The sequence below is a fragment of the Antedon bifida genome, chromosome 11, assembly GCF_963402885.1.
Source record: "Antedon bifida chromosome 11, ecAntBifi1.1, whole genome shotgun sequence".
NCBI classification, from domain to species: Eukaryota; Metazoa; Echinodermata; class Crinoidea; order Comatulida; family Antedonidae; genus Antedon; species Antedon bifida.
The window spans coordinates 13,863,473-13,890,552 of NC_136236.1; the positions used below are offsets into that span (position 1 = coordinate 13,863,473).

The 27,080-nt window shown below is 31.3% G+C and overlaps 1 protein-coding gene and 1 long non-coding RNA gene across 3 annotated transcripts in view; one reads left to right on the plus strand and one right to left on the minus strand.

Moving 5' to 3' along the window:
* Window positions 1-27,080, plus strand: part of LOC144856010 (uncharacterized) — a 207,956-nt gene that overhangs the window by 170,129 nt on the left and 10,747 nt on the right. The gene's annotated exons all lie outside the window — the stretch shown is intronic.
* Window positions 1-27,080, minus strand: part of LOC144855959 (voltage-dependent calcium channel subunit alpha-2/delta-3-like) — a 43,012-nt gene that overhangs the window by 4,470 nt on the left and 11,462 nt on the right. Inside the window, exons 3-33 of one of the 2 annotated variants that reach the window (XM_078713926.1) lie at window positions 26,445-26,561; window positions 20,557-20,616; window positions 18,277-18,439; window positions 17,104-17,235; window positions 16,103-16,163; window positions 15,561-15,711; window positions 14,880-14,960; window positions 14,678-14,767; window positions 14,082-14,271; window positions 13,551-13,600; window positions 12,809-12,904; window positions 12,304-12,360; window positions 11,966-12,046; window positions 11,286-11,435; window positions 10,698-10,733; window positions 7,464-7,535; window positions 6,503-6,564; window positions 6,138-6,241; window positions 5,645-5,689; window positions 4,659-4,704; window positions 4,177-4,280; window positions 3,792-3,891; window positions 3,243-3,442; window positions 2,745-2,825; window positions 2,305-2,375; window positions 2,003-2,065; window positions 1,546-1,616; window positions 1,355-1,430; window positions 1,140-1,192; window positions 885-943; window positions 337-454 (exon numbers count right to left, since the gene is read on the minus strand). In XM_078713926.1, the coding sequence (XP_078570052.1) occupies window positions 337-454; window positions 885-943; window positions 1,140-1,192; window positions 1,355-1,430; window positions 1,546-1,616; window positions 2,003-2,065; window positions 2,305-2,375; window positions 2,745-2,825; window positions 3,243-3,442; window positions 3,792-3,891; window positions 4,177-4,280; window positions 4,659-4,704; window positions 5,645-5,689; window positions 6,138-6,241; window positions 6,503-6,564; window positions 7,464-7,535; window positions 10,698-10,733; window positions 11,286-11,435; window positions 11,966-12,046; window positions 12,304-12,360; window positions 12,809-12,904; window positions 13,551-13,600; window positions 14,082-14,271; window positions 14,678-14,767; window positions 14,880-14,960; window positions 15,561-15,711; window positions 16,103-16,163; window positions 17,104-17,235; window positions 18,277-18,439; window positions 20,557-20,616; window positions 26,445-26,561 (2,840 nt within the window). The remainder of the gene's footprint in view (window positions 1-336; window positions 455-884; window positions 944-1,139; window positions 1,193-1,354; window positions 1,431-1,545; window positions 1,617-2,002; window positions 2,066-2,304; window positions 2,376-2,744; window positions 2,826-3,242; window positions 3,443-3,791; window positions 3,892-4,176; window positions 4,281-4,658; window positions 4,705-5,644; window positions 5,690-6,137; window positions 6,242-6,502; window positions 6,565-7,463; window positions 7,536-10,697; window positions 10,734-11,285; window positions 11,436-11,965; window positions 12,047-12,303; window positions 12,361-12,808; window positions 12,905-13,550; window positions 13,601-14,081; window positions 14,272-14,677; window positions 14,768-14,879; window positions 14,961-15,560; window positions 15,712-16,102; window positions 16,164-17,103; window positions 17,236-18,276; window positions 18,440-20,556; window positions 20,617-26,444; window positions 26,562-27,080) is intronic. The other variant, XM_078713927.1, reaches the window with a different exon arrangement.

Consider the following 27,080-nt stretch of genomic DNA (forward strand, 5'->3'; position numbering starts at 1 on the left):
CAGATAAGGCAGGGCGCCGCAAACCATAGCTATACAATTGCCACAGGTTCAAGTCACTCTTCGACCATTGTTCTGGTGGTAGTACAAGTCTTCTCGGATAAGGACTTAAAACTGGCTTGTGTGCACTTTAAAGAACCCAGTACATCTTTCGGAAGAGTAGGGGGTTACCCCGGTGTACTGGTCCATTCAGCCCCTGTTGTTGGACAGATGAACAGGCGCCGTTTGGTGGCAGCACTCGACACGAAGGAACACTTAAGGAAGTAAAAACTTGTGGTATGTGTGGTCCATACGCAATTCACCTAAAAGACAGTTAATATTAAAATGATCACGACTTACAGTTTACAGGAATCGCATGCCTCTTCAATGAAACCAGTAAATGGAAGGCTTTCTGGTTTCAATTTGAAGTAATCACGACTTTGATCACATGGAAATAAAAATATCTGCGGTTGAAGATCTGCAAAATTTTACATCAAAAAATGTTAAAATATTATCGTGAGTGACAAACATGTTTTCAGTATTGACTGGAGTCACCACAATTGCACTGGTGTTTACTGTGATTTCATTGGTGACTTCCTTCTTTTGGTGGATGGTAGTGCAATTCAGTGATTTCAGTCAGGAATAACAAAAAATGTAGGGCCTACTAGTATTCACTATTCACACTAAAAAACTCATTTAAACAAACTAAGTAATTAGAAATATTTGTATTACTTATTAAGGGAAATTTGTGATTGTTAGATACAGTCACTGGATCATAGCTGGTTTGTAAATCTATCGCTAAAATTAACATTGTGGTAACTTATGTCAAGGGCGCTATCAAAATTTCTGTGTTCGTAGATACATTTTTCTTTATGTTCCATCAATAAATAAAATTGAGCTTGACTCACATTCCGCATGAACTGTACTTGAGTACCACCAGTCATACACACTAAACTGTACAAGAAACCTGTAACAAACAAATACAACTTTTATCAAATTTGTCTTGCAAAAACACTAGCTACCTAACAATAACTTTGATTTTACATTTTAAATGTTCTTTTACTGTGCCTTTACATATTTTTTGTCACAATGATTTTTTGTCATCCAAGGTTGTCAAAAATCAAAATGTATCCTTCAAACTTTTATCAGAACCTCATACTTACATAACAAATTGATGAAACCACCAGGAAACCATAGCAGTTATTGAGAAAAATGGCTGAAAGAAAAAAAAGTTTAAAAAACATTCAGTTCAAAGCTGAATGGAAAGATCTAGTATAATTTAGCAGATCAGACATGTCCATCACAAAAAAAACATTTAAACATGGGATTTTTTTACAGCAATACAAAATATGTAAGTAACGTAACATTTCAAACTCACATCAAAGATTGTGGATCCTGCACTAGAAAACACCTCTGTCTCTGAACACATGCCTTGGTAATCTATCAACTGGTATCTACAACAAAATATTCATACAAAATATAATTTAACACAAAATCCAGTAAAGCACAAAATGGCATTTAATTAAAATGGTCATTTTGGTGTTTATGGGAGGTAGTTTTGTAACTTACTTTTGATATACTGAGACATTCACTAACTCTGTCATAAGTCTCAGATATGGCTTTCCTAAAGGTGATCCAACCTGAAAAAGTAAGCATGCTGTAAGTAGTATCTTACATCTTAAAAAATGAAAATGATACATATGTTGCTCATCAACAGCTGGACTTTTGAATATAGTATAGCTTTATATATGTGTATCTTGCTTAGTTTCAGTTCATTATTAAGTCTTGGAACAGTAGGTTCTGATTAATAAGTTTTTATATTTTATGTATTTAAAGATCCCTATCTCATAGTCGTATGTCATAGTGTATGTAAAGCAATAGAAAATAATCAGTGTTCTCCTTCTATTACAGGGACATGGTCTATCACAGAATATTACACAATATTTGTTTCTTTAGTAACTTCACAATATAAAGCAAACTCTGAATTGATAAATATTATATTAGATTAATTATACATATAACCTACCTGAGTTTCATCCTCAGAAAATAATATGTAGCCATTCTCATCTAACAACAAGCAATCAATATTCTACAAGTTAAAGGAATTAAATATCAAATTAATATAAGTAATATAATTCATAATAATAATGCAACGTGCAACAAGAACTTCAACCAAGTATAAAAAACCAAGTCAAACTATGCCAAGACGGATTGAAATACATAACATTTACAATTTTTTTTATAATTCTTGCTTGTAATGATGGGTCAATGTGTGTGTGCTCCATGAGAAAGTCTCAAAATTCTATAATAAAGTAATTTTCACTTTACCTCATTACTACAAGTCTGTGATTGCATAACCTTAGATGCAAGTTCATCCCATAACATTTGAAATCCAACAGCTGAAAGGAAACAAAAATCATTATTCATCTATGAGAGCAGTAGCAAAACCTTTTTCAACACTGTCACCTCTCAATTTAACATCATTAAACCTGGAACCTCTCACTTATAATTTCAAAATCATACAATAATAATATTATAAACACAGTTTGTAATCTTATTTAACATGTTGATGTAGTTTACTTACTCCCTACTACTGTTGGTCCTACACCATCTTTAGTAAAAGTAATTATAAACACAATTCTAATCTTATTTAACATGTTGATGTAGTTTACTTACTCCCTACTACTGTTGGTCCTACACTATCTTTAGTAAAAGTAATTATAAACACAGTTCTAATCTTATTTAACATGTTGATGTAGTTTACTTACTCCCTACTACTGTTGGGCCTACACCATCTTTAGTAAAAGTTACGATTGTACTAGCTGTCACCTTTATTGTAGAGTTAATTTCTGAAAAAAATAAATGAAAACATAATTAACATTAATAATATCATATGCAAAATATTGCTTGGTTGTTATGGTTCGTATGTTGCTCACAAACTGTCTGGGTAACTTTTATTGTGAAAGTAGGATTGTGCAGCTTGTAAATGTCTTCCAGTTAAGTAAAAATTGTTAACACAAGAGTTATTATGGTCAAATTTACTATTCAATCAGTAAAGCTCTGTCTACACTATAGAACTTTATGTGACAACAAAACATGATGTGCTCATATATTGACACGGTGACATCATATCACTACCATATTTTGGCTCACAAGTACCTGAACAATACTATACAATTTCAAAATGGTATAAAAGGTTGCATAAAGAATAAATGAAACCGTCTGACCCAAGTACATCCCTTTCAAATAATAAGCTAATACTTCACCTGGTGTAGAGCCATCTGTCATTAAAGGCACAGAGTAGAGTATACTGTCATTCCCTAACTCAACTGCTCGCCAATAATAATCTTCTTCTATTGTTTCACTGTATTCTTCACTGAAGCTATAAGCACTATCAAAATCTGGATTGTTGTACCAGCGTGACAACCCACTACGCATTCCAAGAAAAGATGTCAGGATTCCATTCCTTGGAAAAAACAAAATACAGGATTACAAAGAGAAGGTATTTTGGGTTGGGGGTGGGGGTGGCGTGGTATGGTTGGTGGTCGGGATGTAAGGAGGTATATGGGAGATGAGTTTTGTAGAGTATTTATCTCATACACATCCAACAAGAATTTTATAAACAAACTTTACAGCAAGGATATACACCTCTTCATGCGTAGGACCTATATTAAACTAAGTCTCATTTGCAGCTAAGAAGTGGATTAGTTTAACAGTTATGACACTGATACTAGGTCAGGATTGAACCATGGGCCTTGGGATTGAAAGGTAAGCACGTTTTACAACTCCACTAACATACAGTTTAATATACTTACCCCGTAGCATCTTCTTCAGCGTATTTTGTTTCCCAGTGGTTTTGTACTTCTTCTGTGATCGTTAGGTCAAGTAACAAATGATTTATCATATCAACATCACCTAGACACATTATTAAAATAAATGATAACATATTGACAAAATGCGGCACAACTTGTTGGTAATGCTAGTGTTTAGAAGCAAGAGTATGTCAAAAGACTTCACTATCTTTATGCAAACTACAATATGTAAATTGAGGATCAACAGTGTAAAAGTAAGATTTATGTACATAAGATTGAGCCATCATTCAAATATCTAATATATAAAAAAAATCTTTTGTTAGCACCATGGAAAAACAGGATGCAAGTTTCATACACCTTTTTAAAACAAAAATATAAATGATCTTACAGTCAGGATCAAGTTCAGTTTCGAGGACTGAAAAATAAAGCCTTTCTACCAAAGCAACTTTACGCAGGTACTTGTTTTCTTCTGTCGACCAGGAGCAGTACGGCCTAGACATAATAAAAACAAAGTGGTGAGAGAAAGTTACTTAAGTGGACATTCTGATTTGATCTTTCCTATCAATTATTTTAACATACAGACCTTTCAATAAATAAAAATGTTTATAATGCAACTATTATTTATTTAATTTCCAACCATTTGTATCTATTATATTTATGTATGTGTTTGCATTATGTGAATAAATTTGAACTTGAACTTGAACTTGAATGATGGTGGTACAGAACTGAAGCATTATTGAAGACTCTCTTTTAGAGAGGAATGTCACAAGCGGTAGACCCCAATACTGTAATATGTTAAAGTGCCGGTAGGAGGAGCAATGCCTGTCAATCATTCTTTCTTTGTTTATCATCATAAACAAGATTGCTTACCAATATCGAGCAATGGTCACATTTCCATTAAACCGCCAGTCAATTGCTATAAGATAAATATAGATAATATTAATAACGTTTTTCTTCTATAACTTTTGAGAATAGTACCATCAGTCTCAGCCAAGATAACATAGAGAACCAATCAAAACCAGTGCACCCTGTAACCACGTACAAAACCAGTGCATACTCGCCAAAAACGATTTTAAATAGAAAGGTTTGGTGTAGTATGCGGCCTATGGTAAATGTGTTCAATTAAAACAAAACAATGCGAAGGTGCAGTGTCTATTGAACACATAACATGTTCTAATGCAAATTAGAGTTCTAATGTGAATATTGAGCATACAAAATGTTCTATAATGAAGGTGTGGTGTCTATTGAACACATAACATGTTCTAATGCAAATTAGAGTTCTAATGTGAATATTGAGCATACAAAATGTTCTATAATGAAGGTGTGGTGTCTATTGAACACATAACATGTTCTAATGCACAGGTGCGGTGACAATTGAACACATAACATGTTGCAAAGGTGCGGTGTCTGTTAAACACATACTAACTAGTCTAATTAAAAGGATGATCAGTAGAACTTTAAAAATCCAATGCAAACAAAAGCAAATATGGGGAGAAGTAATCAAAGGAGCTGCAAACCAGGGTAAAAACAAACTTACATGCTAGTATAAGAAAACCAATTATAATGAAGATAAATAATATTTTATATAGGTTTTTGGAGAGGGTAAAGATGCAATATGTTTCAAACAGAGATATATTTTGGAGGAGTGTAAGTTAAGTTATATCAAGCAAACCAGAAAAACCTTTTGTGTAGGTTTGGTGAAGAAGGAAAATCTAATTAGGTAAAAATGAGAATGCAAAAAGGAGTGGTGTATATATTAAAAAAGGTGCTCGACACCACACATGCAAACAGGCGAAAAGGATCTATTAACTAAAGGTCATTTCAACCAATCAGATTAAACCATTGAAAGGTCTCACCTTCTCGTAACACCGAGGCATTGTTCTCACGTCCAACGTCAAATTCTTATAAAACACATATAAAGCATTTTGTTTTCAATTAATGAGTTAGATCTTATTAATAATTATTTATAGAACTCATGCATAATATATTTATTATTATTTATTGCAACAAAATTACATACAAAAAATACAACAAAAACTAAGGGAGTAGACAGGAACCTAAAGTGAACCCGTCTTATTGACATCATTTAGGAAAATGTTAACTTTAAAGTTAAAGTTTTGTTAGAGAAAATTAATGAAGCAAAAGTAAGTTGTATCATTATGCCAGGGAGATTTGACAAAAGTATATCTGTATATGCATACATAATTTGCATACATAATTTGCATACATATTCTGTATAACAAGCATTTTACTTCATCACCTCAGTCACATGACCATTGTGACATCAGACAATACAGTTGTTGTTAAATGAACGAAAGCTTTAATAAAAAAAAGTGTTGAAATGCTTACCACTGTATAGTTTATCTGTATCCGGTATATGATTATCATCAAAGTACTTTTCAGTTGACTCAAGGATGTAAAAACCAAATGGTTCGACAAGAACTATGGCAAAACTGTAACATAATTTAAATAGTTTTTATATAACAAATCTCATACCATTTTACATAGAAGATATTCTGTACAATGTTTAGATAGAAGATATTCCATATAATGTTTAGATGGAAGATTTTCCATACAATTTTTAGATGGAAGATTTTCCATAAAATGTTTAGATGGAAGATTTTCCATACAATGTTTAGATGGAAGACATTCTATACAATGTTTAGATGGAAGGTATTCTGTATACTTTTTTAATGTCAATAAGACGTACTTACCTAAAAGGTGTTTCATCAAGAAAGGTGTAGAAGTAGGAATTATTTCTCACTGATATACGGGTCTGTTAAAACAATTGTATAGTAATATTAACTTTTATTTATTAGTCCAAAGAATATCATCATCATGTATATCATCATCATCATGTATATCAACATCATCATCAACATCTTCATCATGTATATCATCATGTATATCATCATCATCATCATCATCATGTATATCAACATCATCATTATCATTATCATGTATATCATCATCATCATCATCATCATCATGTATATCAACATCATCATTATCATTATCATGTATATCATCATCATCATGTATATCAACATCATTATTATCATTATCATGTATATCATCATCATCATCATGTATATCAACATCATCATCAACATCTTCATCATGTATATCATCATGTATATCATCATCATCATCATCATGTATATCAACATCATCATTATCATTATCATGTATATCATCATCATCATCATCATGTATATCAACATCATCATTATCATTATCATGTATATCATCATCATCATGTATATCAACATCATTATTATCATTATCATGTATATCATCATCATCATCATGTATATCAACATCATCATCAACATCTTCATCATGTATATCATCATCATCATGTATATCAACATCATCATTATTATTATCATGTATATCATCATCATCAACATCATCATCATGTATATCATCTTCATAAACATCATCATGTATATCATCATCATCATGTATATCATCATCAGGAAAGTACAAAAGCAGCAGAAGCCACTGTCACAAAATAGGTGTGTAGGCCTACTTTCTCAATAGATGTGTATAGTCAAATTCATCTGGAAAAAAGCTGGGTTACTCAAGACAGATATAGGAGCAGTGCCATCCGACACTTAAGTATCCTAGCTGGGGGAGAGGAGGTGTCATGAAAAAATGTTGAAAACTTACCAAATTGGATGTATGCATTACAGATTCTATTTTCGTTTCACCCGTCAATGTGTTAATCATTGCATTTCGCATCTTTAAAACAAATAAAACATAACTTAACAACTGCGTTTTGTAAGAATTTTTGAATACCAACCATTATTGGGAGGTCCAAAAAGTTCAGATTTCCAGAAAGTTTGAATTCTGAAATGCATTTCCCATTATTCAGGTAGTTCTGTTTTGAGGACAGCCGTTACAAAGGATTGATAACAACAGCAGCATTACCATAGTTGTTCTTACTGAGATGCTATTAAGTGAACATTGAATGAAGCTGAATTGTATCACACACATTCTTATGATCTTAAATATTCATTTTATATTATATATTTATTTATGTTCAGTCGGTAGGATTACCCTCTATAAATACAGTAGAAATAAGTACTGATTTTAATAATTAACTTTTCAGACTGCTTAATTACAAGTACTGAAAGTTTAGATTATTATGAAACAAAACAACTTACAGTAGTAACAATGTTACTCCCAAGGTCATTTGTGATTATTAATTGTTAATATTCATAGCAGAATACATACATGAAACAAATTACATTATCGTTTTATTTAATCAAAATTGTATTATAACTTTTCCCAAGATAACTAATAATTTCTTATCACAAACGATAGAAATTCTAGCAACCTATTCACATGAACGTGTGACTTGCATGTAAAGAAATAAAGTCATCCATACAGAACTGCTAAATTCTTCAACACTAGACATCTAATAGAATTTATTAAAATAATTATCCCTTTGGGAAACAGACGGTTACTCAAAATATGCATATGTGCAAAACTTTTCATACTGTTTAAATGATAAACTAATGAGAATGGAAAACAAGACTGTCTTGTCTGGAAGCACCATGTTCTGTGTCTAATGCCACATGGCATTGTAGGTAGGCCTACTAGAAGCAGAGTATGCGCTTGCCAAAGCACACAGTGTGCCAGACTGTAGCACCATTGTAGTGTTGCCTAAATCACATCAGAGAGAGTACAATATTATCATTTGTAGCGTTGCAATACTATTATTTGTAGTATAACTTAAAGTGCTACATGGGAGTCCAATATTATAGTTTGTAGAGCTACCTAAAGCATCACTTGAGAGTGCAATATTATCATTTTTTTAGTGCTGCCTAAAGCGTCACATGGGAGTGCAATAGTATCTTTTTTTGTGCTGCCTAAACCGCCACATGGGAGTGCAATAGTATCTTTTTTAGTGCTACCAAAAGTGCCACATGGGAGTGCATATTATCATTTTTAGTGCTGCCTAAAGCGCCACATGGGAGTGCAATAGTATATTTTTTAGTGCTGCCTAAAGCGCCACATGGGAGTGCAATAGTATATTTTTTAGTGCTGCCTAAAGCGCCACATGGGAGTGCAATATTATCATTGTAGTGATACATAAAGCGCCACATGGGAGCGCAAGTACAATCTTTTTAGTGTTACATAAAGCGCAACTTATGGTTGTGAGTACAAACATTGGTGCTACTTTGAAACACCACAAGAGTGCAAAGTATTGCTAGATAAAGCGCCACATTGGGCATAGCATATAGTTCATGGCAACGCTAGCAACCTAAGGGTATTGAAGACATACAGCTGACTATTTTCTAAAATACATTATGAAATAATTAATTCATTTCTCCAGTCTTTTCTAAACACTAACCAAACAATTGCTTTGAAAAGAGGAGATAATTAGGATGAAATAATACTGTTTACTTCATAGGCTGCTGTACCATATGTTATGAATACTCTGTACAACAATATTATGATATATTAGTATACCATATGTTTATGTCTATATAATCACAATATTGTCTTAATAACACAAACAAACATACTTTGTTTTGATTAAAATCAGGAATAATTCTGCAAACAACCAGATGTGATGTATTTTCATGTTTTAATTTAACTAGCCAGAATTTATTTTCTAAAAGTTTGAATAATAACATTTTGGAGTTTGTATACATGAAAAAGATCAAAATAAAGGTTGTTATCTACGAGTCAGTCTGGACTTAACAAATCATCCTGAACATTCTGTTTTCAATAATGCTAACCAAACTTGTTATTTCATCTTATAATATCACATTAAATCAATATTTAATATGTAGTAAGCTATGTATCATGCCATGCGCAAATTCACATTGCAAATTATGAGGATGAAAGTAGTCAATATAAATGAAATGAATAAAAATGCTTTGTGTAATAATAAAGTATACATATTCAAAAGGAATGAAAAGAATTAATAAATATAATTTAAATGAGAAATGAAATGAGAATAATCATAGTACTATAGTTTCATACAAAAAAAAATGTTTTTTTGTAGCACGAATCCTAAACAAGTGATTTAACACAAAGAAAGAAAAATAAATTAAATCCTAAAAACTGCAAGAAAACAAAAATGAACAAAATGTTGTGATTTTGAAGAAACTCAAGATCTCACATTTATGTAAAACCTTGAAACTAAACACAGGTGCTGAAAAGCATGATAATGAAACTTATAGACACATTTGCAGCCTGAGTAATATAATGCAATTGGCATCTCACATGCACAACCTATCTTGATATCAATGATATTAGCTACAATAACTCAGCCATTTAATAGTTCATGCAAAAATAAAATAATTTGATGAAAACCAAAAACCCTTCTGATAAGTTTATAAACACTAAATGTTAAGTTTTTTTTAAAGATAAATTCTTTTACAAAGAAGAAACTTGAGCCATGCAACCATTCTTTTTCCAACCTCAACCTAAAACTTTAAAATATCTAAAGTTCAAACTTGAACATATATACTGTTTTGAGCTGAATAGATACAAACATTTAAAAACCAAGAATTTTTACAATATCTATTAATTTTTTAGTAAATGAATTGAATTAGAAAATGGTTAACACTTATATCATCAGTGAACCCGATGATAAGAACGTCTACATGCATGTACAAATACTATCTTTTGATAATATTGTACGTGCATTATGTGCATAGCAGTTTGCCGAAATCAGTGACAACAAGTTTTATTCGGGAATAAAGAGAGCGTTAATTCTTTTAAATATTCAATAGAAAAATTCTTGATTTACATTTAAATAGAACAAAACAAACAATTTGATACACAAGAATACACATGGATATATTAAGTATTAAAAAGTGAGATTTGATAGAAATATGGAGAATATATAAGCAATGGCGTTATTGAAATGCTAGTTATTATCACCTCCATATTATAGTCTGCCACGTATTCTTGTAGAACCTAATGATTGGAGAAATAGAGTGCAAACAAAAATGAACACAACAGATTGATATCATTGAACCAATCAGCTCTCATCGTGCTGATTATTTAAACAATATCTGATCCAATCAGATGACATCATTTCACACTATAATTGCCAACTCTCCCAATACCCAGCTCTCCGAAAATTCTCCCAAAACAGGACTTTTCTTAAGTTCCAAAAGGTCCCAAAAATCTTTAACATTAAAAGCACATTTGGAACACCAGAATTTGTCAGATATTTGGGAGAGTTGACTGTGTAACACTGAATATAAAAAAAATACAGGACGTTTCAAATTAGTGGTCTTCAAATCATCTGGAAGTGTTTCAGCCTCTTGCTTGTGAGTTTCTGGTTCAAATGTTATGCTCCCCATTGAGCTTTTGTGTCTTTGGAAAGACTTATGTGTTATGAGTCATAGAATTTGTGTCAACATTTTAAAACAAGTAAATTAAATAAAACATGTGCCTTAGATCTGAAAAACAATAACAAAATAATATTTGGTGATTATTTTAATAAAGAAGACAAACTCCTACCGTGTCATTGGCATCAGATAACTCAACCTCTGCTAAGTCTACACTATTGTAGTTCGGTTTGATTTCATCTCCCCATTTAGGTCGTAGGTCAGGATGGAATAAAATATAACCATTGTTGGTGATAGCAAACGGGTAACCGCGAGCACCGAGCTACAGTGTAATGAAGAGAATGTTTTAGTAACTACTTTGTCCACGGATAATGACATGAATGTGTCCGTATGTGTGTAAGTTTCAAATGTTGTAACAATACACATAGATGCTGCTCTGACTTTACCCAAGACTGAATATCGAATATTTAGAACAAACAAATCTAAAATAGAACAATCTTGGTGCTGACATTCATTCATCTACAACTCTACACTCATTTACATGTGAGGGCGTGTTGCACAGTGTTTTGGACTACTGAACACTCGTCGCATATTGCTTGTACACTTTACTTACGTTATCTCCACCCACGTGTATAAATGGGTACCTGGTAAGGTCAATACACAATATGGGTTTCTATACGTGTTTGATTAAAAAAATGACCGGAGTAATAATGTACTTAGAGGCTATTATCACGAATAGTGAACTTTGTTAAAATTGTGTATTTTTGTGTGTGAACAAAAGGAAGAAAAACCTTGAGTCAATCTGGACCTCCATGGTAAAATAAAATTTAAATTTTTAATAGAAAATATTACCTTGTACACTGGTGTTAATTTGAGAATTTCCAAAATCGGTACATCTACACCAACAACCCCCAGCAGAATACCTTTCTCCGCCTGAAACAAAATGACAACATGTTCATTTTGAAATTATACTACTATTTCCATATCTTAAGCTCTCTCTACACTATCATTTGACAAATAAAGTGTGATGTGCCCAAATATGCTAGTGATATGATGTCATCGTGTCCATATATGGGCACATCACATTTTTTTGTCCCATAAAATTTGATATTGTAGATGTGTTAAAACAACAAATGTTTTGTATTTGTTGATAAATTGATGTGTATACAGAGAAACAAAGAAATACTTACTGTATCGTTCTTCTTGTCAAACACAGGCTGGGCAACAGTTGTCATCAAAGCTAAGCCCTTATTTCAAAATAATAAAATCACAATATAAATCAAGCATTTAGAGCTGTAGTAATATTGTTGAATTCATTAGCATATAGACTGGATTTCTTTTAATGCATCAATACCCTGGTGGCTAGACATGTGACAAATTAAATATTGAACAATTGGTGAATACGATGCAATGGTTGTGAAAGAATTTCCTATTCTATATAATATGATAACTTCAAGGATAACGTTTAGAAGAGAGAAACTTGTCTTCGAAATTCATAGTCCTGGGTACAAATCTTGTATGAGTCATGTTCTGTTCATGTTTTGCACAATTATAGTATCTCTATCAGTTTTATTAAAGAAGTAAGTTCTCAGGAGAGTGTTATAAATTGGGAGTCTTAAATTGAAAGTGTCCTTAATTGGGGTCATTAATTGGAGGGGTCATTAATTGGAGTGAGATCACAATTTAAAGATCTACCTCATCACTTGCTGCATCATCCATATATACATTCGTCCAAATGGTGTTGTATATTTGCTGAATTACCATTGGCCGACTAAGAACGTGAATGTATTTCTACAAAGAACACAATATAACAATTATTATCAGAGTAGAATTATTAGAAATATTTTAATAATGGCCTGCGGCTTCCACCATCAGTAAACCTGCCAACATTCCCATACTCCTTCCAAATAGTTTTTTATCATGGTACACATGTTAACCAACAGCTTTACATCTCATTCAAAGGATGAAGCAATGAGAATAAATCACCTTGCATAGGTATGCAAGCAATATGCCATAGAAAGGTTTTAAACAAAGGTCTATCACATTTTTCCGATTACTTAAGGTCTGTCTACACTATCAAACTTTATGACAAAAAAATATGATGGCCCCATATGGACATGATGATGTCATATCACTACCATATTTGGGCGTATCACTACTATTATTTGGACACATCAAACTTTTTTTGTCAAACTAGTTTTATAGAGTAGACAAAGCCTTATCAAATGCCATGTCATTCTCACTCTCTCTCTTTTGGTTTTCCCAGGTCCCTCATTCTATCTTTATCACTTTCTGTGACCACATGTAAATCTATAACTGAAGCATATATTTGTTTTGAAAGATAACAAATTAACAAAAAACACTGGTTGTGATGCAAGTTTCATGTAAACAAACGGTACCTGGATATGAAATATTAAATACATTCATTAGAACTCACCGAGACATTCTCGTCTACATCAGCAATAGTGGCTATTTGCGTATAATACCCTAGACAAAATAAAAAAAATATTATTATTGAAAATTGGCAACAATAACAGTAATAAGTAATTTGAGATTTTGCATACATATTAACTGAATTTGATTTAATTCAATATGTTCAATATAATATCCACATAAAAATGCAAGAATATGCCAGGGATTTATTTGTTGCAATTTTCATAGGGACTGTAATAAAATCTGAAGCATTTTAGGAAAATATTTGGATAAATTCAAATTGCTCCACATAGATATATTATTATACATCTGAGATTTGCCCACATTCGTCTGTAAGCTTAACAGGAGCCGAGATGGACCAGTACAACGGGGGTAACCCAAGTGCACACGATACTGATTTGTACACTGGACTCCAGTTTAAGCCCTTAAGTCTTTGTTCTACCACAAGAATCATAGTCGAGGAGTGCTTTGATCCTGTGCCGATTTTATGGCTATGAATTGCGTGTTCGCTTCAACAATCAAATCACGTATTTACCTCTGTTATTACACGCCATCCACTTGATTGCTTCAGCGCCTCCAACTTCACGTCCCATAAGATACGTGAACACACGAACTCTCTCATCCTCATTATATTGTTCAAATATCTCTTCATGTCTTTTACTAGCACCATCTGTGATCACTATGATAGCTTGGTTACACTCGCTTTCAATGGTCGTTTCTTTGTACTAAATCAAATGCAATTCAAACAATCATTGTATAAACATTTTTTATTTAAATTAAGAAATTCTGAAAATATTAATTTCTTGGAAACTGATATTATTGGGCAAAATATGGGTGGCAAACTTATACAGACTTTTCAATTCTCACCATGTGACACTATGCAGCTATCAAGTTAAAAATTGCGAAAAAGTTGCTAATTATAAATAATATGAAACTTACAATCTAATGTGTAATATTTTTTTTTTAATCGATCAACAACATATTGCCATTCCAAATCATGTTATTATTGTTATTCCCGAAGATAAACCAATAAAGTTTGAGGTATAGAATCACAATGACTTCACTTTATTCAGAATTTAATTACATTCTCAATATTATTATTATTAATATTATTTAAATAAAATGCAATACCTTGTCTAACAGTTCAAATGCATCCTTTAATCCATTTCCAAATTCAGCCAGTCCACCAGCTTTTAAATTATCAAGACTATCCTTGAGTATCTGTTAGGAAAAACAAGTAAAAACATCTTAAACAATACGCAACAAATCCCTTTATTTAGAGAAACAGTGCTCTTTAAATTATGAAAAAAAAGCAAAATAATAAGAAAGTTACCTTTCTGTTGTCTGCATTTGCTTGTACCAACATTCCTTCATTTTCAAAACACGGCTCAGTATAACTTGTTGTGTCATTAAACTAAAAGAAAACATATAAAGATCTATGCTCTAGAAGAAAATCTTGTAACTAGCCATTATAGTATATGCCCTTCTTATAAGTTCCAACTTTATGGTAATTCTCATGAGTAGAATGATCCATTCAAGAAACGAGTTTGGTACTGTCAATAGACTTTGGGACACCTGTATTCATGGGAAACCCGAATTAAGGGACACTTTCCATTAAAAACGAATGCAGGGAAAATATATGTTTTAACACTAAAGACAACCAGTGAGAGTGAGATTGGAAACATGGTCCGAAATGAAATCATAAATACCAAGTCAGTCAACACGTTTAATTCTGGGCTGATTAGAATAAACTGGTCTGCTCACCAACTAAAGTTCAGCCCGTATGTATACAAAGAAGATGATGAAAGAGGGCAAGCGGGCATAGGCCATGAAGTCTCGCAACCAAGGTAGACAACCTGAGTACACCCGAATTTAAGGAAATGTTGTGTCCCAAATGTGGCCCCTTGATAGGAGTTTAACTGTATATGTTAAAAAAGAAGAGAGAGAGGGAGAGAGAAAGGGGAATTCTAACCAAGTCATATTATTAATAGAAGACAATGACACGTTAACTTACAGCTAACACATTGAAGAAATCGTCATCGCCTAGAGTATCAATGATGGTACGTGCTGTGTGCTTTGCAATTTCCAGTAGAATTCCAAGCATGCTGCCGCTTTTATCGATCAAAATCACAATGTCTTTGGGTGACGTTGCGGCCGATATATACCTATGTAGATCAAGTTTATTAACATTATCGACAGTTATATAATATGCTAACTAACAGCAATTCTTCTAATTACTCCTGTTACAAGCCTTTGAAATATACGCTTCTTATGGAAATCAAACTGCATAATATTTCAATAGTAATGTGCATATTGGCATTAATGATCCCATTTATAATCCTTGGTGAGAAGACAATGTCAATTTCTTCCTCAAGGAATATAACTTTCATCAGAAAGACAAGTTAGAAAGGCATGTACACAGTTTGCATATTTTAAAATAATTTTAAGTGTGCTTTATTTAATTTGTATGTACATATATGATGTCATATCACTACCATATTTGGGCATATCACTACCATATTTGGGCATATCACTACCATATTTGTACAAACTTACCATGGTCGTTTTCGGCAATCATATTCATCAAAATCAGCTTCGCCTAAATCCCACTTTATACCTTCAACAAAAAATAATGGCGTATTAAGAAATGTCTCAATTTAATAGAATTTTAAAATGTGCGCTAATACTATAATAATTCAATCAAGACAATTTTGAATTTTTAAATGAGAATGGTTCCATGATGGTTCCGAAACGTCGATCTTATTTGTTATTTTAAAGAATATATAAAGCATTTATTTATGATTTTTCTGCAAAAATAAGTCTGTCAAACAATATATTATGTTCAATTTCATTCATCAGTTATTTGAGAAAGTCAAATAAAAACAATACAAAATGTTGCCATTTAAATATCCTACAAAGGTGAAACAAAAATATGTAGATTCAATAGAACTAATGCTTTTGTCAATCAACATATAAATAAGTTTTTTTGTTTCTTTCTTTCTATCTTATATAATTAGAACACAATCAATACCAAATTCAATAATAATGCTAATCGACAGAAAAGACAATTTGGAGTTCAGCATTTGCATTGATTAGAATGGAAGAATGGAAATAAGATATTAGGATACTAGAGATACTATGTTGATTTTGCTAATTTACAAAATAATACATTACACTGTATGTCAAAATGCCACAACTTTTTCAGGTCATACCATTTCATAATAGGGTATTCCCAGGGCAATCATTGTTAAATTTACCTGGAAAATTCCTAAAATATCCAGTTTTACAAAATTATACATTACACTGTATGTCAAATGCTGTATAGCAAGAGGGGAAAATGGCACAACTTATTTGGGTCATACCATTTCATCATAGGGTATTCCCAGGGCAATCATTGTTAAATTTACCTGGAAAATTCCTAAAAAATCCAGTTTTACAAAATTATACATTACACTGTATGTCAAATGCTGTATAGCAAGAGGGGAAAATGCCACAACTTATTTGGGTCATACCATTTCATCATAGGGTATTCCCAGGGCTATCCTCATTACATTTACCTGGAAAGTTCCTGAAGAATCCAGTTTTACTACCAAAATACTGCCACGTTAACGTTGGATCTGCAAGGTAGTTTGCTTCAAAAGTGGAATCTAATTCGTCAGTGAATTTAATATGATTTAATACTTCAGTACCTAAAATAAAATATTTAAGGTAAAAATTATTTAGCATAAATATATAACAGTTGATTTGAGTTGCTGAACAGTAACACAGGGACGCTGCAAACCATTATTCATACACCGATCAAGACTCTCCTCGACTATGGTTCGTTTGGTAGAGCAAGTCTTCTTGGATAAGGATTGGAGGGCTAGTAATACACATGGCTTTTGTGCATTTAAAAAAAATATCTCTATGAAAGAACCCAGCCCATGTCGAATGAGCGCTGTTTACTAACAGCCGTACGACACAAACATTTGGTAATTCCCCTTCATTTACATGATTAACAAAATAAAATTTATGTTAAATTTTTTATTGTACATTTTGAACACTGTCAATATAACCATAGAGATACTGCATTCATTCGATCTCCATCATGGCTGACGGCTCGTGAATGCAGAGATACTGCATTACAACATAACAAAAACCGACATATTTCATTACAAGGTCTTCAACTTTAGAGAAATGTAACACGTTGTTCAATGATCTACATTAGCTATGGTTCACCTATTAATTAACACAACTATTAAATAACAATAGAGTTAATATCAAGTACTGTACTTCCAAGCAATTTACTTGATTGACATTTGGAAGAGAAGCAATTCTCCAGCTAAAGCTCATCGTCATCATGGGAGGAATAAGTCTAAACATTTTTCCATCACATCATCACACAAAAATATGTTTATTTATTAATTAAAATAACAAGAGAAAGCTCTTTTGATTTTATCATAGAACCAACTTAAAGCCAACGTAACGATTTAAAGGAATAAACATTTACAAAATTGTACTTTTAAGAAAGGCGTAAAGTAAAACATACAAATTAAACAAACAATTTGTAGTGTGAACCATCTTAACATAATTGCGGTGTGAACCTTTACATAATAACTCAGATATTTTTAAGGTGGACATTTTGCAGGAAAAAATATGTGAAAAAGAAGAATAATCAAGAAAAGGAGCACATTTTGAAATGCGTAATGTGTGTCAGACGACGCCGGAGTGAGTATGTACTTTGTACTTACCCATGTTATATACATTAGTTGGTACTTGTACTGTACTGTGTGTAAGATTAACTTCAATTCCATTAAAATGGTCATCCGGTGTCAAGATGAATTCTCCTCCCAATGGTAAATAGTCTCCATTATTATCCTTATCGTTTATTAGTAGTGCATTAAAATATTCATACTGTAAAAGAGAGAACACCAATAATTATTTACACAGCAAAAATGTAAATAAATTGATATAAAAGACACTTATGATATAAGGAGACCAGCTTTATCTTGATGATGTCTGGCAACCAATAAATTACTTTATTTGTAATATAGATATATAATGAATAAAAATGATAAAACCAAAACCCTTTTTAAATCTCATGTTGATTAATTTCATCTCTGCAGTCAATCATACTTCTGAAAGGAGTTTCCATCATCAGTGTAATATATATGGTACATATTTATACCGAACATGTATTTAAATTTAATGATGCCAATTGTTAATGTAGAAGAATGCTTGAGCAAATCAGGTTAAAGAATATTACATCTGCAGTAATATGCAATTATTGAAGTACTGCAGAAACTGTTTAAACAGAAGTAAATGATTTAAATTCATACTATTCAAAGTGTGAAAGTGAGGAAACGCATTTCTGAGTGGGTCGACCAGCAGGCCATGTTTGTCCATCACATAAACAACCTGACCAACACAAAACATTTCTCCAACAGAATAGTGAATGGTCAATATTTGCAATACGTGCTCAGTGCTCAAACATCAACTAATCCAGCGATTAATTCAACCAAATCAATATCTGATGATGACCAGTTTTGTACACATCCAACAAAAGACTGGCCAAATATAACAACGTGGATCAAGAATGCATCAAACATTTAAATATTTGCAGGCTTCTCATGAATATTCAAACAGTTCATTGATGGTTATAGCAAAGAATGACAATTCATCAGTAAAGCTTTATTGTCTACACTATAAAACTAGTTTGACAACAAAAGTGAGATGTGCCCAAATATGGTAGTGCCATTCCCAAATATGATAGTGATATGACATCATTATGTCCATATATGGGCACATCACATTTTTTGATAGTGTAGACAAGACTTAACAAACCTCATTTTTTCCTGAAAGGCCTGTTTCAAACTAAAGACCATCCGCAAAGCGATGATGGTAGTTAAATATTTGCATGATCTTCATGAATATTCAAACAGTTCATTTGATAGCGTAGACAAGACTTAACAAACCTCATTTTTTTCTGAAAGGCCTGTTTCAAACTAAAGACCATCAGCAAAGCGATGATGGTAGTTAAATATTTGTAGGCTCCTCATATAACTTTCCTGAAAGGCCAAACTAAAGACCATAGGCAAAGCGATGATGGTAGTCCAAAAATTGGGGTTTTTTTTGCTCTCTGATGGTAACATTGGTATAAAGTGTAAATTAATGCGAAAATGAAAAACATAATATTTCAATGTGATCTACAGTGTGTCTGAATTTAGCATAAAATTTAACCGATAGTGAACACGAAAAATTGGGTTTATTCTGTGATAACCCATTGTAAGCTTATGAATTCATAGAGATATGATATAAATGGGGAGAAAATAGGCAGTAACAGCAACCATGATTATAAGTATAACTTACAGCATTTTCAATTGTTAGAAAAACAACCTGTAGAAATCACTATTTACAGGAGATACACCAAAACAATTGTTGGATATTTGGGATTTAATTTGATCAATTGCTTTGCAATTCAAAACTAACCAGCATAATAAAATGTCCATCATTTTCTATGCATTATTTAAATTTTTCAAGTTAATGACATGCCATAAGTGGCTTTTATGGAAAGTTATAAAAAAATGCTAACCATCGATTGATCAGCTTCAAATGGCAGCAGCAGCAGGCTTTTAATAACTTACAGTTGGTGGCCTTTTTAATAAGAGGAATATTAACCTTTCAGTTTAAACATGAAATGCTCACAGCAACGTTTTTAATAACATTGAATTTTGTTAACATGGAAAGCGAAGCATTTGCTGTATTAACATGGAATCAAGATCTATGGAACGCTCCCGGTGTTTAAATAACAGACAAAAGGGATTTCAATAAATGCAATATGCCTTTGGCATCTCAATGAAATCAGACAGAATATTGACCTCTAAAAGCATGAAATGATGGTTTTGATGCATACCCGCTCTTGGAACTTCAATAACATGGAATTTCCTGATCATCATAATGTAATTTAGCTCTCAGCATTCATACAACATGAAACTATCTCTCATTTGTGATGATCGTAGCAGTTCACTTACCTCTAAAGAATCATTATATTCCTGATCAAAATTTGCTCTTTCTGCAGCATCTACTAATTTCTGAAAAGATAAAATAGAAAAAGTAAATAAATAAATAATAATAATAAATGAAACTTATATAGCGCCGGTATCCTCCACCCATGAGGAGCTCATGGCGCTTTGTGCATTAACGTATATAAATTAAGTATATAAATTATACATAAAAAAAGCATAGAAATAACTAGATTCATAACTTATCACCAGAACAAGTTAGATGATTTTGCGCAAACGTAATATAGATTTAACATGGACGCTAAAATATGTGTACGGAAATTGAAGAATAAGAAAATTATTTACTAAAAATTTGTGGAGGTGCTTAACTAACATTTATATCAGGATGTAAACATAGTCACGCTAAACTCCCATCATCATTCTTATTTACGTTGCCATTAACAATTAATTTCTAATGTCTTCACAAGAAACATCAAGCAATAATGTTTCACAAATATAAACATGTGAGATATATTCTCTCCACAATGATAGCCTGTACAACATGAACATTGACAAAGGTGAATGTATTTACAAAGTTAACTATGTTCATAGTGCATTAGCCTATTATAATCATCACTCTCAATACATAGGATGTTTATAATTTGGAATATCAGTAATTGTAATATTTATTGCTCTCCGTATAAAACAAAGCAGACAAAAATAAACAACGTTCTATCAATAAGTAAACTAACAGAAACATATGGAAAGCAGAGGATGGGGTCCACAACATAAACAAGAACAAATATGAAAATCATAATCTACACAGAGAAAATTAATTTAATTTAATAATAATATAAGTGTAGATAACATTTGTATGAGTAGATATATTGAGAAAATATTTCGTTCATGTGACCTTTGTGTGATTTTTAGTGTGAAAGTTAAATCAAAATCCACTAAATTCAATTTTCTGTTGAATAAAATTATATTTTGATACCCTGCAGAGAACAATCATCTATAAATATAGATGTATGTTAGTTTGTTTACTGTAATAGTAACACATTTTTAATATTATTATTTTAATATTATAAATTCAGTCATTTATAATATAATTATTTCAATATTATAAATTCAGTTAAGCTTTAATATTTTAAATATTTAGAATTGCCAATTAACTTGAATTTTGAGTAAAAAATGTAGCTTTGTATAACATTTATTGTCACCATTATGTAGTAACAAAGGCAGAATTTAGTATGCTGTGCTGTTGAATATGTTGCCTGTATAATAGCCGAGTATTATAAAGCCAGTGCATATTCAACCTTCAGTTTCTCCGCCTGGATGCAATAAGACAGGCGTTAAAATCAATAGGCAAAATAGACGTTATTGATTTACTGCTATTGAGAACTTAGTAGTTTATGAGAAATTAAAAAAAATATAGTCTTGTTGCAGAATTAGTACGTACTGTCAAAGTTATTAAAAATTATAACAATGGGTTAAAGCAAAACATAATTAATTGTTGATTACAGAATGTTTTCGTGAAATATGACTACACCGACAAAAGCAACAACCAATACACCAATGAGGAAAGATAACATTGGAGTGTTGCTGCTGTCTTTATACAATGTTATCTATACAATGTACGATAATGATTATGATGATAAGGGTGGCTGATTCATTTCAGTTACAGCCATGTATTTTGCTTAAGCTGCCCCTGCCCAGCATTTTTTCATCTCTTTTTTTTTCTTTTTTCATATATATATATTTATATTATATTGATTTTATGCTGGTCGAATAAATAAACAAAACAAAATGATTATGACAATGATGATGTATTATGTTGATGATGATGATGATGATTATGATAATTATGATGTATTATATTGATGATGATAATTATGATTTAAGAGATGGTGATGATGACAATGACAACAATGGTGATGATTAAAATATTATTATGGTACTGATGATGAGGATGATGATGATTATGATGATGATGATGATGATGATTATGATGATGAAGATAAGAATGAAAATAGTGGTGTAGTAACAATGATATTGATTATAATAAAAGGAACAAAAATCTGAGAATAGGAAGAAAAAAATATAATCTGTAATCAAAATGATTTGAAAATATCAAAAAACCCAGTTTTGAAGATTTATCTAAAATATTTTGCAACCATAAAAGCAATAAATAGCTTATTCATAAAGTGTATCATTTTGATATGCAAATGAGAATCAATTTGTCTCCATTTACATGAGGACATCATTATAGTGTGAATAGTGCTACAATTGATTTTAATATTTTAAGATTACTAGAACGACGACGACGTCAAAACAGAATGCTACTGCGACTCAATCAAAGGCGTAGTGAAGCATTTAATTGCATCGTCAACATCAAATATGATACAATACCGCTACATCATTGTACAACGTCTATGACATCATTGTAAACATAGAAACAATCTAATCAAGAAATGATTGTATCAAATCATGTGAGCAAATCAGTGTTGCTACTTAACCGTAGTTATTGGGATTGTTGCTTGATAAAGTATCACATGTTCATCACATGTTACAACTGTTTCCTTTTTTTTTTTGTCTTGTGTGTGGGTTTGTCCGACTATTATTACATGATACTTTGTTATGTGTACATTTATAACTTTTAAAAGGTTTTTTTTTTCTTATTTGTATGTTATAGTGTTATAGAAAATAGTAGTAGTATAATAAATATATATACAACTGTTTCCTATAACTATAAGTTATAGGTTAAGGTAAAAACAATGCCATATCTGACAATGTATTTATAAATGTTCATATGATCCTGCTATATATAATAATTTGGCTATAAATAACTAGGAGAACCGGTTTATTTTATTTCTTGGTCATATTTTATTTGTTTATTATTAATTGGAAATAAAGAGATTCTCTGAATTAACATCTTATAAAATAAGTCTTCATAGTTCAATGAACAGTGACTCGTTTAGCATGGTAAATTATTACGACGAGTTAGCAGTGAAGGAAAACTATGTAAATTAATTACTGGATCCGGTCTAACATCTCATAAAAGAATTACCAATAGTTTATAGAAAGTCAGGATGTAAAATATTATTATTATTACACTAGCGGTGAAGGAATTTTTGTAAATTAATTTGAAACAACATAGGCCATCTGCTTCAGTATGTAATAACACTGCAAATTAAGGATGCATTAGAAGACATACACGTGCAAACAGAAAATAACATAGCAAATTTTATAACAACAAAATATAATGAGCTTTTTTAAAACACGGAATTACAACCCCTATCTGATAATCTAATGTAAACATCATGATGGAATACAACCCCTCTCAATCAAACAATATTCAATCAATCATATTAATTTTATTTTGGTTTTGAATAACAGATAAGTTGTTTTAGCTCGTGAACGGTTGCGTATGAGGTGTCAACGATGGGCTTCTAACAGCCTAGAAATATCACAGCTGTCTACGCACGCTTTAAGCTGGATATGAAAGAATGCCTTAATCAAATTATGACTATATAATAGGCTTAGATAATTGGCAATGTCAATATATATTAATTGTGTATTCACCAGCCATGTACATCTACTAAATAAGGTGTAAACTATCGTTTTAGGCTAAAAAAAACCCTTATAAAACAATTACTATTTAATTCTGTTAAATTATCACCTAATTCAACCTAATTTGTAATTGAATATCATAATTAAAACGATTCAAAGAAGAATGAAATTTAAGATACATTATAGAGATAATTAATTTGTACGACAGTATTCTAGCCTGCACAATCAATACTCTAGTTGTGTTGGCGATTTCTTGAAACTTGAAATTGAATGTAATCTTTTGTTAAAATATAATTTTTTCACTGTATAGAATCGTATTAATATCAATAATATATTATTTTTCTGCATGAATTCTAAAATAATGTTGACCTTGAAAATAAATATAAATTGTAATATTGATTTTTAATAATCCTAACAAAATCTTCTAAATTACATAATAATGTTTTTACATGGCAACATGTAAATAAAAATAATTACTGTATATATAACTACCTATAAATTAATTTATAAAAAAATAAAAAATAAGTATTGACCATATTTTACTTGATTATTAACATTCTGTCATAGGCCTAAGTGGTACAGTAGAACCCCTATTAAGGGGACACCTTCTAGATCAAACAAAATGTACTGTACCCTTAAATATAATAGGGTTGTCCACTAATAGGAGTTTGGCTGTAGTGATAAACATATATTTCTCTTCGTATATTTTGGGTTATACTGTGTGAAAAGGTTCATTATTTAGGCTATAAAGGAGGGAGAAGATGGTCCTAGCGCTTACTCTCCCTCCCCACACTGCTTTTAATCTGCTTTCTGTTAAACATAATTTACATTAAATTTGTCCTCAAAATAAATATTTTTTTATAAATCAAAGAATAATTAAATAATCTGGTTTATTATTATGCTGTATTATTCAATCATTATTATACACTGTCAAACATTAATTAATTATGCATAAGTTATTATATACCAGGTGTTTATTTAAAACAGTTGTTATTTCTGCAATCAAAATAAATATATTCCGATTCCACAAAAACCATCCGACAATTTATTTATAATTATGCAAGATTTGTCTTTTTCAATATTGATCCAAAAAAGAACAAGACAACAAATGTTATGCACAATTGTTTTCCCATGGAAGGTGGAGTACTCACAAAATAATTGATTTCAAAATATTATTGATATTTTCTATGGTTGAATCAATAATATGACACATACCAAAATCTGATGTAATCTCGTACGCATTAAACAATTGAAATACGTGCTGAGAACATCATGATGACGAATTTATAATCTACTATACTACAAAAAACGCCCCTTTGTTTTAAAATTTAATGACGATTATATTTTACTGTAAACGGAAAATCATAGTGTTGGGAAGACACCAAAATTCATGTTCTTTCGTATTTCTGAATTTAAAAAACAAGACAAAATTTTGATTGTTTTTTTGGAATTTACCGGTTTTCAGTTAATGTGTTTTAGTTAATATTCCCATATATTTAATGAAACTGATAATTTTATTTAAAAATGTGTTCTTTAAGAATCTATATCTTCACCACTGCATTTGTACAGATCATTATATTGTATATTATTTGAATGAATGCCTCATTATAATGGTATAAACGGTCTCTATTGTGAGAATACATATATATCATTAGATATGTAAGCAACTTTAAAAGTTATCGATATTTACATTAAAATATACATCCCTATATAATTGTTAGTGTTGTAATAAACTTTAAAGGAATGAATATTCGATAATTATGTCATTTATACAGTATCATAGGCAAATCCTGTAATACAGTGTGTCATAGTATGTGACAGCCTGTATCCTAGGTCATGTAAGCCTATCCTAAGCCTGACATTAGTACAGTATGTGACACTAAGATTTGCCTATGGTACTCTACAGATAATGTTATATTATATGGATACACAGGCCTACAGAGTGACATCTTAAAGTACAACTGATGGGTAAAATGAAATAGCAATATACTAAAAAAAAAATTTGGGTATCAATGGCTGGATCTCAATGGATATAAATAAAATAAGTAAAAAGCTAAATCAAAATGAAAAAGTTAACGGCCAGAAAGAAATTGAAGAGCTTTCGGGTAACACTAACCCTTCTTCAGTGCAAGTATCATTTCAAATTAAATTTTTAATCGGTTTAGAATTTATTCTGTGCCTGTAAATTTATAATTATTTCCTTCAAAAAACATAAGATGATAAAATATATAGTTTGACATGCTAAGAGGGTGCTACAGACCAGAATGCTCTAGCTCCTGGTCTGTTTTGAAAACTTTGAATGGTATCATACGTCTATGGTTTAGCAATACAATCTAGATAATACTCACTTCTACTGCTTTTACTTTGTTGTCAAGCATTCTCTCAACTTTTTCTGCAATGTCTAACACCATTTGAGTTCCATTTATCTCTTTTACATTTAAGGTATCTGAAGACATGTCAAATTGCTGAAATACAAACAAATAAAATTAAATTTTGACCATCCTTGCTGTTAGAATATGTTGTGCTACTAACAGTCAACTATCCACACAATACTGGACACCATTGGGCAATGAACTTAATATCTGCTTTTTCCAGAAATTTCCAGCATGTTCTGCATGTTTTTAATGGTGAAAATTTAGAACCTTTAGGACGTTAAAAAAAGTCAGGTTTTGAGAGAGTTTTTGGTTTACAGAGATAGGAAAAATCGACTGTAAAAAACTTAAAACAAAACTCTGAAGCAATTTCTGATGAACAAATAAGCAAGATTTACCATAACAAAGTTTGTATTAAAGAGTTTAAAGAAAACCTTTGCATTACATTTTTTGAAATTACTCATTCTGGTATAAAAAAAACATTATAAAACAAGTATTAAATAAGCCTATTTGTTTGCCTTAACTATGGTAATTGAAGTGAGATCTAATGTTTGGGGAAGGAAAGTCTCAAGAATAAAAATATACAGATAGAAAAACTAGACAAGGACTAAG